The sequence below is a fragment of the Columba livia genome, chromosome Z (genome assembly GCF_036013475.1).
Source record: "Columba livia isolate bColLiv1 breed racing homer chromosome Z, bColLiv1.pat.W.v2, whole genome shotgun sequence".
Classification (NCBI taxonomy): Eukaryota; Metazoa; Chordata; class Aves; order Columbiformes; family Columbidae; genus Columba; species Columba livia.
The window spans coordinates 3,575,055-3,588,432 of NC_088642.1; the positions used below are offsets into that span (position 1 = coordinate 3,575,055).

The window sequence follows — 13,378 nt, forward strand, 5'->3', positions numbered from 1 at the left end:
TCCCACAGTGGTTCTGGAAAAATATCCATGTGTTCTCAGAAACAAAAAGGCTTTACTGTAAAGCCTTTTTAAAGCTATCACTTTGCTATCCATGAAGCTATGTATTTATTTTCATTTGTTTAGCTCTATTTATAAGGTAAGGACAAACAGAAAGTAGTTGACAACAGGCTAGTACCTCTTAAAGCCTTGAACGTGGGCAAACCTTCCAGGTTTTCATTTTCTCAGATGATGGAAATGACAGAACTTTAGGAGGCTGACACTGCTCATCTCTTACCTGCGAGCAGTACAGTTTGCCAGTGAAGCCAGTACTATGACCCACGTGAAACAAGACAGAGCTTAACCTGTTTCCACAAAGATCAACAGCCATCACACACGCAAGAAAATCCCGTTTGTGGGCTGTCTCGGATACTGCAGAGCTTTGGAAGGCAACGGGAACTACTGTTCCGAGCCCTACGTCACCATTTCTTTATTGTTCACTTTGATTAAAATATCAAATCCCTGCTGAAGACATTAAGGAGAAATTTAACTGTTCACTTCTGTTCAAAGAAAATGCTTCAACTAAGAAGCACTCTACGCATGAGTCTAGAACAAACTTGGTAAACATAGAATCATACAATTATTCATAGAACATCAGACATGTTCCTAACAGAAAAAAAAAATAAATCGTGTGTCCCCAACCCTGAAATGACAAGAAAAAACAAAACAAAGAAGCAAAAGCCAGTAGATGTAAAGAGAGTCTGTCATCACCATACTTGCACCAGCAAACAGAGGACTGCAGGAAAAAGCAAAATCCAGAGCCTGGATGGGGAAAAAGAAGAAGAACCAGACCCCCTGATCAGTTCAATTCTAATTTGTAATGGTCAACCAAATCCTGACGGGGACACATCCTGGTCAAGGTGCCGTCCTGGAGGCCAGTTACAGGTGCGCATCGCATACGGGAAAATAACTGATAAAGGAAACAGTAAGTCTGGAGGTTATCTTCTTAAAAACAGGTGAAGTTAAAAAACGCAAGGCTACATGAGCATGCTTGCTGTTAGGTCACGAGCATGCCACACAACAGCAAGAAGAGTAAGGCAGAAAGCCACGCAAGTTCAGCAAGAAGTTCAAAAGGTTTAAGTAGTGCAAATGTATAGACAACAGAAGGGAAATCTTCCACACAGGGAACTTCAGGTAGGCTTGAATCTGCTGGGCTTATGCCATCTCAAGAGTCAGGCCTTCAATACACTCTGAGAACTCTGCCTCCAAGGCTTCCTAGCAGGAGAAGAAAAAACGAGAGGACTCGGCGATCACAAAACAGTTTTCTTACATTCTTGTTAAACACACCTATGATGGCCAAATCGTGGCATATTACTAGCACTGACTACGCCAGCTACTGAACTGGAAGGTCTCACTACTGCGAGCAGCAGTAATCTCTCTAGACAACTAGAGAAATCTCCAAATGAAGGGCTAAACAAGCTCGGTGGCCTTTATACTGTGCCCCAACGTGACATTAGACACCTTCAAGCTGAACAGGTACACTCCAGAGGTGAGTATTCTGACCTGATAAAAGCCTCGGGTTGGTAAGGTGAGCTTGTACTCCGCAATCAAAAACAAGTGGCTTATCAACCTGAGCTGTCCCATCTGAAAATGTACAAATTACTCTCAAACAGCTGTGATTTTTGATCACAGCTTTAAGGCTTATCACCAAATACTCTGTGTTGTATCTACAAGCAAGCAGACAGTAGTCCAAATAAATAAATATAGGTTTTAGGTTTGAATTTGGCCCAGCTTGCTCAGGAAAGCTATGTGTGAACTTCCCAAACAGCTTTATATTAATGTTTTCTAACAACCACACCTGCAGACAACACAAGCATGGATGAAATGGACATTTTATGGTATAGGGGAAGGTCCCCACTGCAGCTTGTGGGCTCTCGAGCCCTCTGAGGGTTCAAGAGCAGCAAGGAAGGTTGTGAAACCAAGAAGCTGCACCCCAGCTAAGTGAATAAACATTCTGACGGGTGAATCAGACAAAATCCAGAGGGATATAGACACCTAATCCCTGTTCCGCCTAGCAATGTGCACTGCTTCTGTTTTACCACAGCAAAACTTCCCTCTAGAGGTCATTAAGACCACAATCTGAGACAGAAATAGATAAATTCACAACTCGTTAATATATATAGCTTGTTTTGGAATGACAGCACTCATTTAAATATCTGTGAAAGATAAAATAATTACAAAAAAACCAACCAACAAACTTACCAGCTCTCGTTTTACTTCTTCAATTTTCACTTGTGCAAGGGTAGGATTCTAACAAGAAAAAATGGCATAAAAATCAATATTTCAGTGGGAAATACAGAGCCATTGCGTCACTGCAAGACTCTAATAATGTGCTGCAGGGGAATTCAGGGATAATAATAATAATAATTCAGGGATACTAATAATAATAATTCAGCTTTGTGTACACACTTCACATGCAAAAGGTACTGACATTAAAAGCCTAGTATCGGTTTGGTTTGGGCAATCATGTATTTTTCAAAATTCTAGTATGGCCTGAAGTCTAAAACCCAAAAGATTTTTAGCAATTTTCCAAGCCTACCAATTGAAGAACTGGATTTTAAATACATCCATGCATGAATTTTCCTACGTACAATTAGGTCGCAAGGACAAACCTTCCTCCCCCCTGCCTGCACCAGAATTGAGGCACCGGGGCTCTCCCTGTCTCCACTGACAGCAAGAACTGGAGAACCTAATCCAATTTTGGACAAGCCTCTTTCTCTGGACGTCTGTGCCCCATTTATAAGAACTGGAATAAATGTATTTCACCTCTTATGCAGGAAGGTTGAGGTTAGCTCTGTTATAGGCTGTGAGCTGCCCAGATGAGGAGGTAACAGGGGCCATACCAGGTAACTCAAACACAAAACAGTGAACTATTCAGAATTGTATCAAATAAAACCAAAAACCCGTTTGACTATTCATGCTCCAGTTTTTGCTGCTTCTCCCCTGAATGACAAAGAGAAAACTCCTTAATACTCATCTGTAACAGCAACAACAATTTTCCATAGGTGACTGGAAATGCTTGGGTTTAGGAGTCCCAAATACCACAGGTGGTAACGCAGAAGCCACACAAAGTCAAGGCCTGCTGTTTCATGGGCTAAGCCCCCCTTTCCTCACAATTAAAGTCATTACAAACTTGTTCACAAAATTACCCTTAAATGAAACAGTAGTTTCTAACAAGCATTCCTTCTAATTCGAAAAGAGTAAAATCCTTTTTATAAAACACACTTCCCACAGCAGTCTGATAGTAACTCCCAGCACAGCGACCAACAGTGACAGCAGCCAAAGTATAAAAGGAAGAAGTGATACACAGGCAGGGGATGTCAAAACTGCAATTCAGTCACCTTAATGAGAAACCTGCGACTTCAGAGTGCTGCGCACCCAGCACCTTCAGAAGAAATCACAGAAAATGATGGAGCAGCCAGTACTACACAACCTTGTACTTGTTTTAGGAACAGAACATACATGTGGCTGTTTCTTCATATTTGTTATAATCTTACTCAGAGCTCCAACCTCTGCACAACGTGCTATGTCCACCATACTGACAGCCTGATGACATAAAGAACTAATACATCAGTAAATCTCAAAAAAAAAGCTATACTAAGGAATTATATTTTCTTCCACATTTCTTTTTCTAAATTCTAATTAATTCACCTTGATAGTGAACTCACCCAACAAATCTGTGCATTTTGTCAGAACAAGGCTTTCCTGGTAAGCATATTTAATTTCTTGGCTTTGATTAACAGATACATAGCCTCTGTTTAAGTAAAGTCTTCTGCTTACACCATTAATAGACCTGTCAGACATCTAGCTGTCCACTGAAACCACTGCAACAACACTTTTTACATTCCAAAGTCCATTAAAATTAATCTGACGGCAAATATAATAGAACAATGGGGAAAAAATACTCACAGGAGCTAAATCACAGTAGGCTTCCAGTTCTTTCTTAACAGGCACCATTTCCTCCTTCATTCGTGCCACTCCCTGTGAAGAGAACAGGGCAGATTATATTCTTCAGTCTTACTTGCAGAAGTGATGTGAATCAGTGAAGTAGATGCACAAATATCTGCAGCATTCAGAATTCACGGGTGTTGGTCTCATGATCCTTCTTAAAACGCAAATAAATCTAAAGATCTGCTTTAGATCCAAGATGAACGAAGATCTTCAGTGAACTAAGATGCAGTTATCAGTCAGACTCAGTTCAAATTTTACACAAAGGTATCAGTTTTTCTTCTTTTCTGAAGACATCTTCAGATTTTTTTTTTTTCTGAAAGTGTCACCACCTGATCTCACATCTCTAAAAGGAGAGGGGATTTCAGATAAGAATCCATCAGACTCAGTGTCGGCCTCAGAGATCACTGAGCCCCAAGGAAGGGGACACATTCTCATGCTTTTGCACATTCAGCAGCAAAAAGACTCCCCTGACATTTTCACTGCTTTGCTTGTTTTATTAACAAGGGAGGTAACTTCTCTTCGGGTGCGAAAATTGAGCACCTTCCACAACCTTCAACTCTTCAGAAATAATTAACTAAAAGAAAAAAAAAAAAAGAAAAAGGCACTCTATTGATAAAGTCATTTTGCTGCCCAATTCACTGAGCTCTTGGCAAAGCAGATATAGAAATGTTGGGGAGTCAAGCCTGTCCTTGTGCTCAGGTTCTACAAGATGACAAGTCTAGGAAATTGCTTATGACTTTCTCTATGTAAAACTCCAATAAAACATAATTTTTGGTTAGTATGAGTCTTGAACGCTGTGCAATGTAAATATTGCCACCCAGTGCTGGTTCATGAGAATGACAACATAAAAATCAGAAAACCTATTTCCATTGTTCAGCTTAACTAACACACAGAAAAAGCCAGCAAAATAAATGGGGAGAAAGACGAAGTTCTCTTTATAGTAGTAGCAATACTATTAAAATGTGGAGAATACAGACAGAACACCACAAATGTTACATGTGTACAAACGCTTCAGCACAAAGCTGGAAAATCCATATCTAGGAATTCATTAAATGTGTTTTTCCCTTTAAGAAATTATCCTGCTGGGCTTACAATACTGCTGAAAAATATTATAAAGGCAACAGAAAAAAAAAAGCACACAGTGATAGAAAATTTGGGTTTCACTTGATGTCCTCCCCTTGCTCTGAAGCGTTTGAAAGCAGGTTTATTTCACACAAACTAGAAAGAATCGTCTGGGTCATTCTACCAAGTAATTGCAATACACAGGCAGCCATATGACAGGATAGAGACCAGAGAACATCCACCTGTTTCTAACACAGATCATGGGCTGCCAATTTCCTTCCAGTGGTAGGGAATTTATTCCACTGAAATTCTCTAGCGGGCTATATTCCCAATTACAGAGAGCAGCAGAAAGAGAAGGGAGGGAAAAGACAATTTAAAAAAAAAAAATTCCAATTGTTCTCCTCAAGAGTCCAGAAAGAAAGCGCCATCTCCAGTCCAAAACAAGCCCACTTTTATCTCCGATGAAACAGGCACCTCTCAGTTTATAGGAGAGACAAACCCATCCAACATACCCCAGTTCAGAGGTATCTGTCTACAGCATTTTTAGTTTGTCCTTTTCTTCACCACTAATGTTTGTTGAAGTAACCAAACAGCAAACTACACTTCCTGAAACTGCCCAACAAACAAGGCTGGTCTGTATCACTGTAGAAACATCCACCTTGTACAAAATAACTGACCTGAGACAGACTGAAGAGTGACTCGTGTGTCAGCGACTGGTCCAACCCTGTGGCAGTGAGCTGCTCCTACAAACAGGAAAGAGCTTGTTCGTAAATGACCCCAAAATATAGCAGAGAGAAGAAAAAAGTTACTGTTTTCTTGAGTTTTGATCTAAACAGGCAAACAAGAACGTTATTTGTCAACAACGGAAATGTGTGCTATTTGAACCACAGCTGTAGCTGGTATGCGAAATCAGTTGCTACTAAAATTTATATCAAGAATAACAAATCTTTGCAGAGAACTAGTGGGAAAAGAGCACATAGAAATCTGGGAAGAAGCTTCCCGTTAAAATGTCATCAATTCTAATACATTTTCCATCTCAAACTTGTCAAGGCATTAGACAGCAACCAATATTAAATAAAGCATTCACATGTCCTTCACCATGTAGGAAAGGTGAAGAACACAGTACAACTTCTGCCTTTTGTGTTTTATCATTTATTAATTTCCAAAAAAATGGCTATATTCAGAATCTGGACACACAATTTACCTCAGTGAATGAGCAACTCAACTGGGTATTGTCTGTAGCCAGTTGAGTACATGACAGTACCTCACGATAAGCACAAGGTAGTCTGAGCTAATACAGTTCTCAGGGAAAGAAGAGGAAGTGTCCTTGAGTTTACTATAAGATGACCTGGATTGCAGCAGGAACAACTCAAGTGTAGTAGCACACTGTCCTGTTAACCCAAGACCCCTAAACCCTGAAGTTTAGGAAGCTCTAGGGATGCCTCCAGCTACAATGCTGGTCCCGACCAACCACGACTGTGCCACCCTGTCACAGTATCTTGTTAGAAAATTCCTTTCATCTACCTCAGCAGCCTTGATATTGACTTTTAATTCCTCAGATTTACTTGCAATGAACTTCAACTTCCAAGAGTGGCTCTCTTCTCTGTACTTTTCTAACTCCAGAATTTCCTCTGCTTTTTTAATATCCCTTAAAGAAATGCAGAAATAAACAAATTTTTACATTCAAAGAGATACCAGTATATAAATACTGCTTAATTATCTGTGCTTAGGTTAAACTCTGTAATACAATCAACACTAGAAGGAAGAGAACAGAGAAAAACATGTGAGATTTCCCAGTGGAAACATCCGCACCTGTAACATCCACACTCCCAAAGGCTAGGGGAAAACAAACAAACAAACAACAAAAAAAGAAAACCAAAAACAGCCAAGGGGAAAGCCATCTGCATAAAAGCACAGAGTAACAGTCTTCCGCGTAATTCCCTAATTCACTTGGGTTGATCCTGCTATACTTAGCAAAGCACCTCAGTTTACATCCTCTAGGGAATGGAATTGATACTGATTTATTATTATTATTATTAAGTCTCCAACACACTGGTTAAAGGAAATTCTTCCCTGGAAACAGTTATTTGTTTTGCCTGGCTTCTTCACTCTGACTACAGAGCCCACGCTAAATGTGGTAAGAAAAATCAGGTTTGCCTTCAACGTCAGACAAAGGCAACTGGTCCACGTCTGAGAACTCCTTGTAGACCATTTTTGATTTTAAATAATGAGTTTGGTGGCAACCCAAATCTCTTTTTACTACTGGATGTCTCCAGAGCCCATGGCTTTTGATAGATAGTTTCCAATATTGTGAATTAGAGGTGCATCAAAACCCTGAAAATTCAGTTATCCTTGTTAGTTAATCACAACCAATGTTCCACATTGCAGAGATCAGCAGTATTGCTCACACCTTTCCCTTTTCTCATGCATTACTCACTCATCTAACCGCTTTTCCATCAACAGCGCTTTAATTAGTTTTTTCTTCATCTGAATCAACTCCTGTTCCATTTCTTTGTTTTTTGATTCCGTTGTGTACAGTTCCAAAGTCACATCATTGATGGCCACAAAGAAGCTGGTGAAAAGAGAGATTCAGTGGGAATGCTCAGAAGTCAGCTCTTCTGAAACTCAGAACTTTTATTTTCTCCACACTTTACACAAATTACTTTCTATTTTTTGTTCACAAATTATGATACATCAGATAATTGCCAGCTATTTCTAAGGAGAAAAGTAAAACAAGTCTGTAAGGGTGTTTGCTTCCCCTAACTAACAAAGATTTCATCTGGAAGGGGAAACGGCCCAGCAGACTCAGTAGGAGGAAGTGAACAAGACCTGGTGCTCCAGTGAATATAACCATTGGGTCTGACATGATGAGATGCTCCACTGCTGGCTTGCCAAATTACCTTACCATTCAGTTCACGAAAATCACAAAATCATTCTGGTTGGAAGAGATCCTCAAGGTCATCAAGTCCAACTGTTAACCCAACCCTGGCGCTACCCCATGTCCCTGAGAATCTCATCTCCACGTCTGTTCAACCCCTCCAGGGATGGTGACTCCAGCACTGCCCTGGGCAGCCTGTTCCAATGCCCCACAGCCCTTTGGGGAAGAAATTGTTCCCCAGATCCAACCTCAACCTCCCCTGGCGCAACTTGAGGCCGTTTCCTCTCGTCCTGTCACTTGTTCCTGGGGAGCAGAGCCCGACCCGCCCTGGCTCCAAGCTCCTTTCAGGCAGTTCAGAGATCAGAAGGTCTCCCCTCAGCTCCTGTTGTCCAGCTGAACCCCACAGGTCCCTCAGATGCTCCCATCAGAACAGTGCTCCAAATGCACATCCCCGAAACATATCCAGCAGCATTTCAGTCTCTTCCCAAACAGTGCAAAGCCGCTTGCTCCTCTAGTTGAAGAGAAAAGCAGTTAAGGGCCAAGCTCCTGAATATCACACAAATATTGGATTCCAAGGCTGATTTTAGCCCTTCCTCATTACCTGCGCCCAGCACAAACCTGCTGTGTTAGGGGCTGAAGCCAGGCTGGGGAGAGAGGCACAGGAAGAACAGACCAACAGCTGCCATTTCCCTGTGTCTGAGCTAAGGAAATCTCCTCACATTAATTAACTGCAGCCAGGTAAGAAAGACAAGCCGAGACAAAGACCAGTTACAGTCCCTCAGTCCTGGCCTAAGCAGTATGAAACCTTCTGTAGCTTGTGCTACCTGGCACAAGTCTGAGTGACAGCATCCTGCAGCCACTGACCACAGCAGCTGGGATAAAAGATGGCACTTCTCAGGCTTCCTTCACCAGAATAATCAAGAGTTGGAGCTTTGTGCTTGGTTCCTGTGTCCTCCAAAGCTGCCCAAGGGGATGCAAAATAAGCTGGACTGGTGTGAAAGTCGAATTTGAAACTGTTGAATTGAAAAAACAGAGGGAAACAGCACAGGGAAACATCGCTTTGATGCACAGTGGGAATAATTACCTGGTAAGAGACGTGTCCTTTGTGTCAAGTGTCATTGCAGAGTCTACCAGAATATTGAGATCACTGACGGCTTCACTGGACAGACTAGATGGGGAAAGATGCAGACTTTCTCTGAGAACGCTCTCTAGATACTTAGCTGGAAAACAAATATGAGCAAAAATCATAATTATTTTTGTATTACTGTTCTTTCAAGGCCTAGATGGAACTCCCTCTTTTAATGCTTGTGTTAGAAATGTATTTATGGTCCTCTGAACCACTCGCTCCAGAAAAAACACATCACTCACTCCAGACAGCTCAAATGTAACTCAGTCACCTCACTGTTACTTCAGATTCCTCAAGCGCTTTCCTTAACAGTACCAGCTCGGAGTCTTAAATCAGCTGTAGGGTTGCTTCTCTGTCTATCCAGCCAATATTTCAATGCTGTGCTACCCAGCCCAACAGGCCAGGAGTTTTTAGCAACTAATCTGCTTGTCTGTATTTACAGCACGCTCAAGATGGCTTAAAAAATTGCTCTTGATCAACTTTATGTCACTACACATTTTTTCAAAAGGAAGGCATAGGATAGTAAAAGCTGTACCAGAACAAAAGCTGAGTTTATTCCAACTATATATATATATTTGTTTGTAAGAATTTAACAACGCTGATCTTCAGTGTCACTAACTTTGATGGAACTGAGAAGTGGAGCTGTAAACTCACCCTTTGCTTCATATTCTGCTGCCATCTGTTTCATGTCCCCTACCAGTAAAGAAAGATTCTTCTCCCTAGCTTCATCGCATTCTGCAAGATCATACAAGGTATCAACTGTCCCTTCATTCACTTTGTACTCTGGAATAGGCTCATTGCCATACTTTTTCTTCAGCCACAGAGTAACCTGCCAGAGAAGGGGAAAAAAAATACATATATATATTAAAAAAAAGAGTAAACAGACAAGTGAAAAAGTCAGAAAATAGCTGACAGATATGAGGAATGTAAAGCGCCCCAAGCTTCGTGTTTCTCAGGAGTAACTCCTACTATATCAGTCAAGGGATGGGTGGAAAAAGGGCAGACAGCTTCCCTGTCTCTTCAAATACACGCTGAGGTTTAGAAAACCTTCTCCTTTTAATCTCTCTCGTTTCATTGGACACATGCTTATCTCCAGTTGATATAGCTTTATTTTTTTATTCACATGACCTGTTTGCTACAAACACACTAATGGTCCAAAAGATGTTAAATGGGTATTTGGGCTGCCGGTAAAAACTGCATTAAAGCAGGGATAGAAATGCCCAGTGATCAATGGGAGAGTTATTATAATGTGCAGGCTTAAGCCCTGCAGAGCACAATTTCTAACACAGAAAATAAATTCATAAATGGGAGAGAGATCAACACAGTGCTCTCAGGTGGCACTGAGAAATTAGATTATGGCTGGTAATAATTGAACACATGGAAGTTCAACACCGAGGAAACATGAATTCTTGTCTTAGGCTATCTAAGCAACCTGAGGATGGAAAAGGATCCAGCCTTATAACTTGAAAAGACATTTCTTTCTAGCATGTCCTTCTTTATGCTTCTGCCACACCAGCATCTCAGCTACATACACTGCACACAGCAAACACAGAATCATAGAATATCTTGAGTTGGAAGGGACTCATAAGTGAAGAACCTCTTCCTAATGTCCCATCTGAACTTCCCCTGACCCGATTTCATTCCATTTCCTTGTGTCCTCCTGTTCTTTGGAGGTTTTGGTCTCCAGACTGCCAAGCTCTCTTATCATCCTCCCTGGCTCAGGGGTGAGGGGTGGGTGAGGTGCTGGAGCAAGCGCAGAGCATCATCACCCTGAACTATGCTGTGGAGAAAACCATCAATCCCTTTGAAGCAATCGGCACAGGCTGTTTGTGGATGGAAACTCTTAATAATGCAAGAATGCCAAGTTCACGATCAAATTATGAACTGCATCTTTCTGCCACTTCCTATAGTGACAACAATTTGAAGTGCAAAAATGTCAGGCACTCAAGATCTTCATAATCTAGCATTTTAGACCAACTTAATCACAGACTGGTTGGGCTTGAAGGGACCTCTGTAGATCATCCAGTCCAACCCACCTGCTCAAGCAGGGTCACCAGAGCAGATCACACAGGATCGTGTCCAGGCGGGTTTGAATGTCTCAGAGAAGGAGACTCCACAACCTCTCTGGGCAGCCTGGGCCAGGCTCTGCCACCTCAAAGGAAAGAAGTTTCTCCTCATGTTCAGATGGAACCTCCTCTGTTTCAGTCTGTGCCCGTTGCCCCTCACCCTGTCATTGGGCACCACTGAACAGAGTCTGGTCCATCCTCTTGACACCCACCCTGCAGATATTTATCACATTGATGAGATCCCTCTCAGCTTCTCTTCTCCAGCTGAACAGCCCCAGCTCTCTCAGTCTCTTCTCATCAGAAAGATGCTCCAGACCCCTCAGCATCTTTGTGTCCCTCCAGTGATTCCTTGTCCTTCTTAAACTGGGGAGCCCAGAACTGGACACAGAACTGCAGATGTGGCCTCACCAGGGCAGAGCAGAGGGGGAGGAACAACCTCCCTCCACCTGCTGGTCACACTTGTCCTAATGCACCCCAGGATCATTGGCCTTCTTGGCCACAAGGGCACGTTGGTGGCTCATGGTCACCCTGTTGTCCACCAGAACTCCCAGGTTCTTCTCTGCAGAGCCGCTTTCCAGCAGGTCAACCCCAACCTGTACCCTGGTGACCGGGGTTGTTCCTCCCCAGGTGCAGGACCCTACACTTGCCCTTGTTGAACTTCATCAATAAATTGAAGGTGAGTGATCTGGGGCTGTTACCGAGCAGGCAGCAGAGGATGAGGTCGGTGAACACAAGAGATTCCCGCTACAAAACCCGCCCAGCGGCCACCGCTTCCCTAAGGGACAGGAAAACGGTCCCTCACCAGGCCCTGGGCCGGTCCGGCGGGAAAGAAGCGCCTGGGTGGGTGAGCCAGCCCGGCCCGGCCTCAGGGAGCCCCAACAAGGGGCTTCGACCGCCTCCAGCCGCGGTGACCCCGCATCGTGAGACCCCGGCCCCATCCCGCCGTTACCCGCTCCAGCTTCTCCTCCATGGCGGCCACCGCGGCTTCGACTCTCCCGCCTCCGTCCCGGCATCCCCCGCGGCCGCGGGGCCTCATGGGACTCGTAGTTCCGGGCCCGGCATTTTCCTACGTTTAAATTCATTGAAACACAACGAAAAATAACAAAAAATTCGCTTCGCTTCACTAACCGCACTAAACACTTTTACTAAAGTGGATTTAAACGCTCCAAATGTTTTGAAATTGTTTACTTTTCCCTGACACCCAACACTTTCAAGAAAACAGTATTCAGTGAGTAAAATAATTTGAGGAGACTGTTTTGATGGAATTGTGTATTTCATGTACATCATAAGGCAACTTACAAATAAAGGCATATAAGGCCCTTCAACAAAAAGGCTTAAAACACATTTTTAAGCTAAAGGGTAAAAATCTAATGGCTGGTATATCACTGCTTACGCAAATAAATATAAAAGCTGTAGTCCTTATTAGAAAACGTGCCATAAAACCACATTTTCTGAGTCAAATCCTTTACGTGGTTATCGCATAACCACTTTTCTTTAGCAACGCAGAGAAAGTGTGAATATTATGGAAGGCTGGTGAGGAAAATTGTAAATACCCTCAAGCGACTGCAGCTGGGGTGCAGAAAAACACATAAACCACACTAATTGTAGTTTAACCTTGAGTGCCTGACAAAAGACTCTGTGTTTCGGTAATACAGGCCTGTGACAGACTTGGGGGCACCTTATGGAACGTGTTTGAGGTTCCTGCTCTGCTGTGGAGAAGATCAAAGCCCAGCAGAAAACTGCGCCTGTGTGAATCCTTGAAATAAGTGCAAAACCATCAGTTTTGGTGATTCTCTGGTAAGGACAGAGCTCCTCAGTGCCTGTGTCTTCTCCCGTGTGGCTCTGCCCGAGTGCCTTTTTGGGGATCCCCCAGTTCACAAGGTAAGGAAACTAAATTGACTAAATTTTATCTGTGGATTTGTGGTTGTTCCTGCGACCTGTGTCATCTTGAAATAAATAACTTATGCTTTTTCTATGGATAAACAACATTTAATCCAATTTCTTGTATTCCTTAAACACGTGTTCATTAGAGCATAAGCAAAACAGCGCTGGGTGCGCGGGGGATTCACTCCGCCCAACACGCACACTTTTAACAATAAGAAGTGTGCTTAAATACAGTATGGTATTACATATTCATAATGACCCAGGAATGCCTATACATATTCATGACCTTCCCCGCTTTTTATTCAAATTAGTCTCAGATAACCATTTACATATTCCCCTCCTTGACCGTCCCCTGTTGCGCCTGCGCAACGTCAC

The 13,378-nt window shown here is 42.6% G+C and overlaps 1 protein-coding gene across 2 annotated transcripts; it reads right to left on the reverse strand.

The window, feature by feature from the left end:
* Positions 1 to 441: 441 nt before the first annotated feature.
* HAUS1 (HAUS augmin like complex subunit 1) lies at positions 442 to 12,153 on the reverse strand. 2 transcript variants are annotated; one of them, XM_005500409.3, is made up of 9 exons: positions 12,069 to 12,153; positions 9,708 to 9,882; positions 9,012 to 9,147; positions 7,487 to 7,621; positions 6,574 to 6,697; positions 5,727 to 5,792; positions 3,946 to 4,017; positions 2,239 to 2,286; positions 442 to 1,251 (listed from the first exon to the last, which is right to left on the reverse strand). In XM_005500409.3, exons 1-9 carry the CDS (start codon positions 12,087 to 12,089, stop codon positions 1,192 to 1,194), a joined length of 837 nt encoding a protein of 278 aa, XP_005500466.3. In that variant the 5' UTR covers positions 12,090 to 12,153; the 3' UTR covers positions 442 to 1,191. The 2 variants fall into 2 exon arrangements, with proteins under 2 accessions (XP_005500466.3, XP_064902973.1); XM_065046901.1 differs by lacking the exon at positions 7,487 to 7,621.
* Positions 12,154 to 13,378: the final 1,225 nt, after the last annotated feature.

Excerpts from the sequence above, each read along its gene's own strand:
- HAUS1 (XM_005500409.3), bottom strand. The coding sequence starts at position 12,089 with ATGGAGGAGAAGCTGGAGCGG. Across the intron at positions 9,148-9,707 it reads AGCAGAATATGAAGCAAAGG|CTAAGTATCTAGAGAGCGTT; the intron begins GTGAGTTTACAG and ends TTTGTTTTCCAG. Across the intron at positions 6,698-7,486 it reads ATGGAAAAGCGGTTAGATGA|GGATATTAAAAAAGCAGAGG; the intron begins GTGAGTAATGCA and ends CATTTCTTTAAG.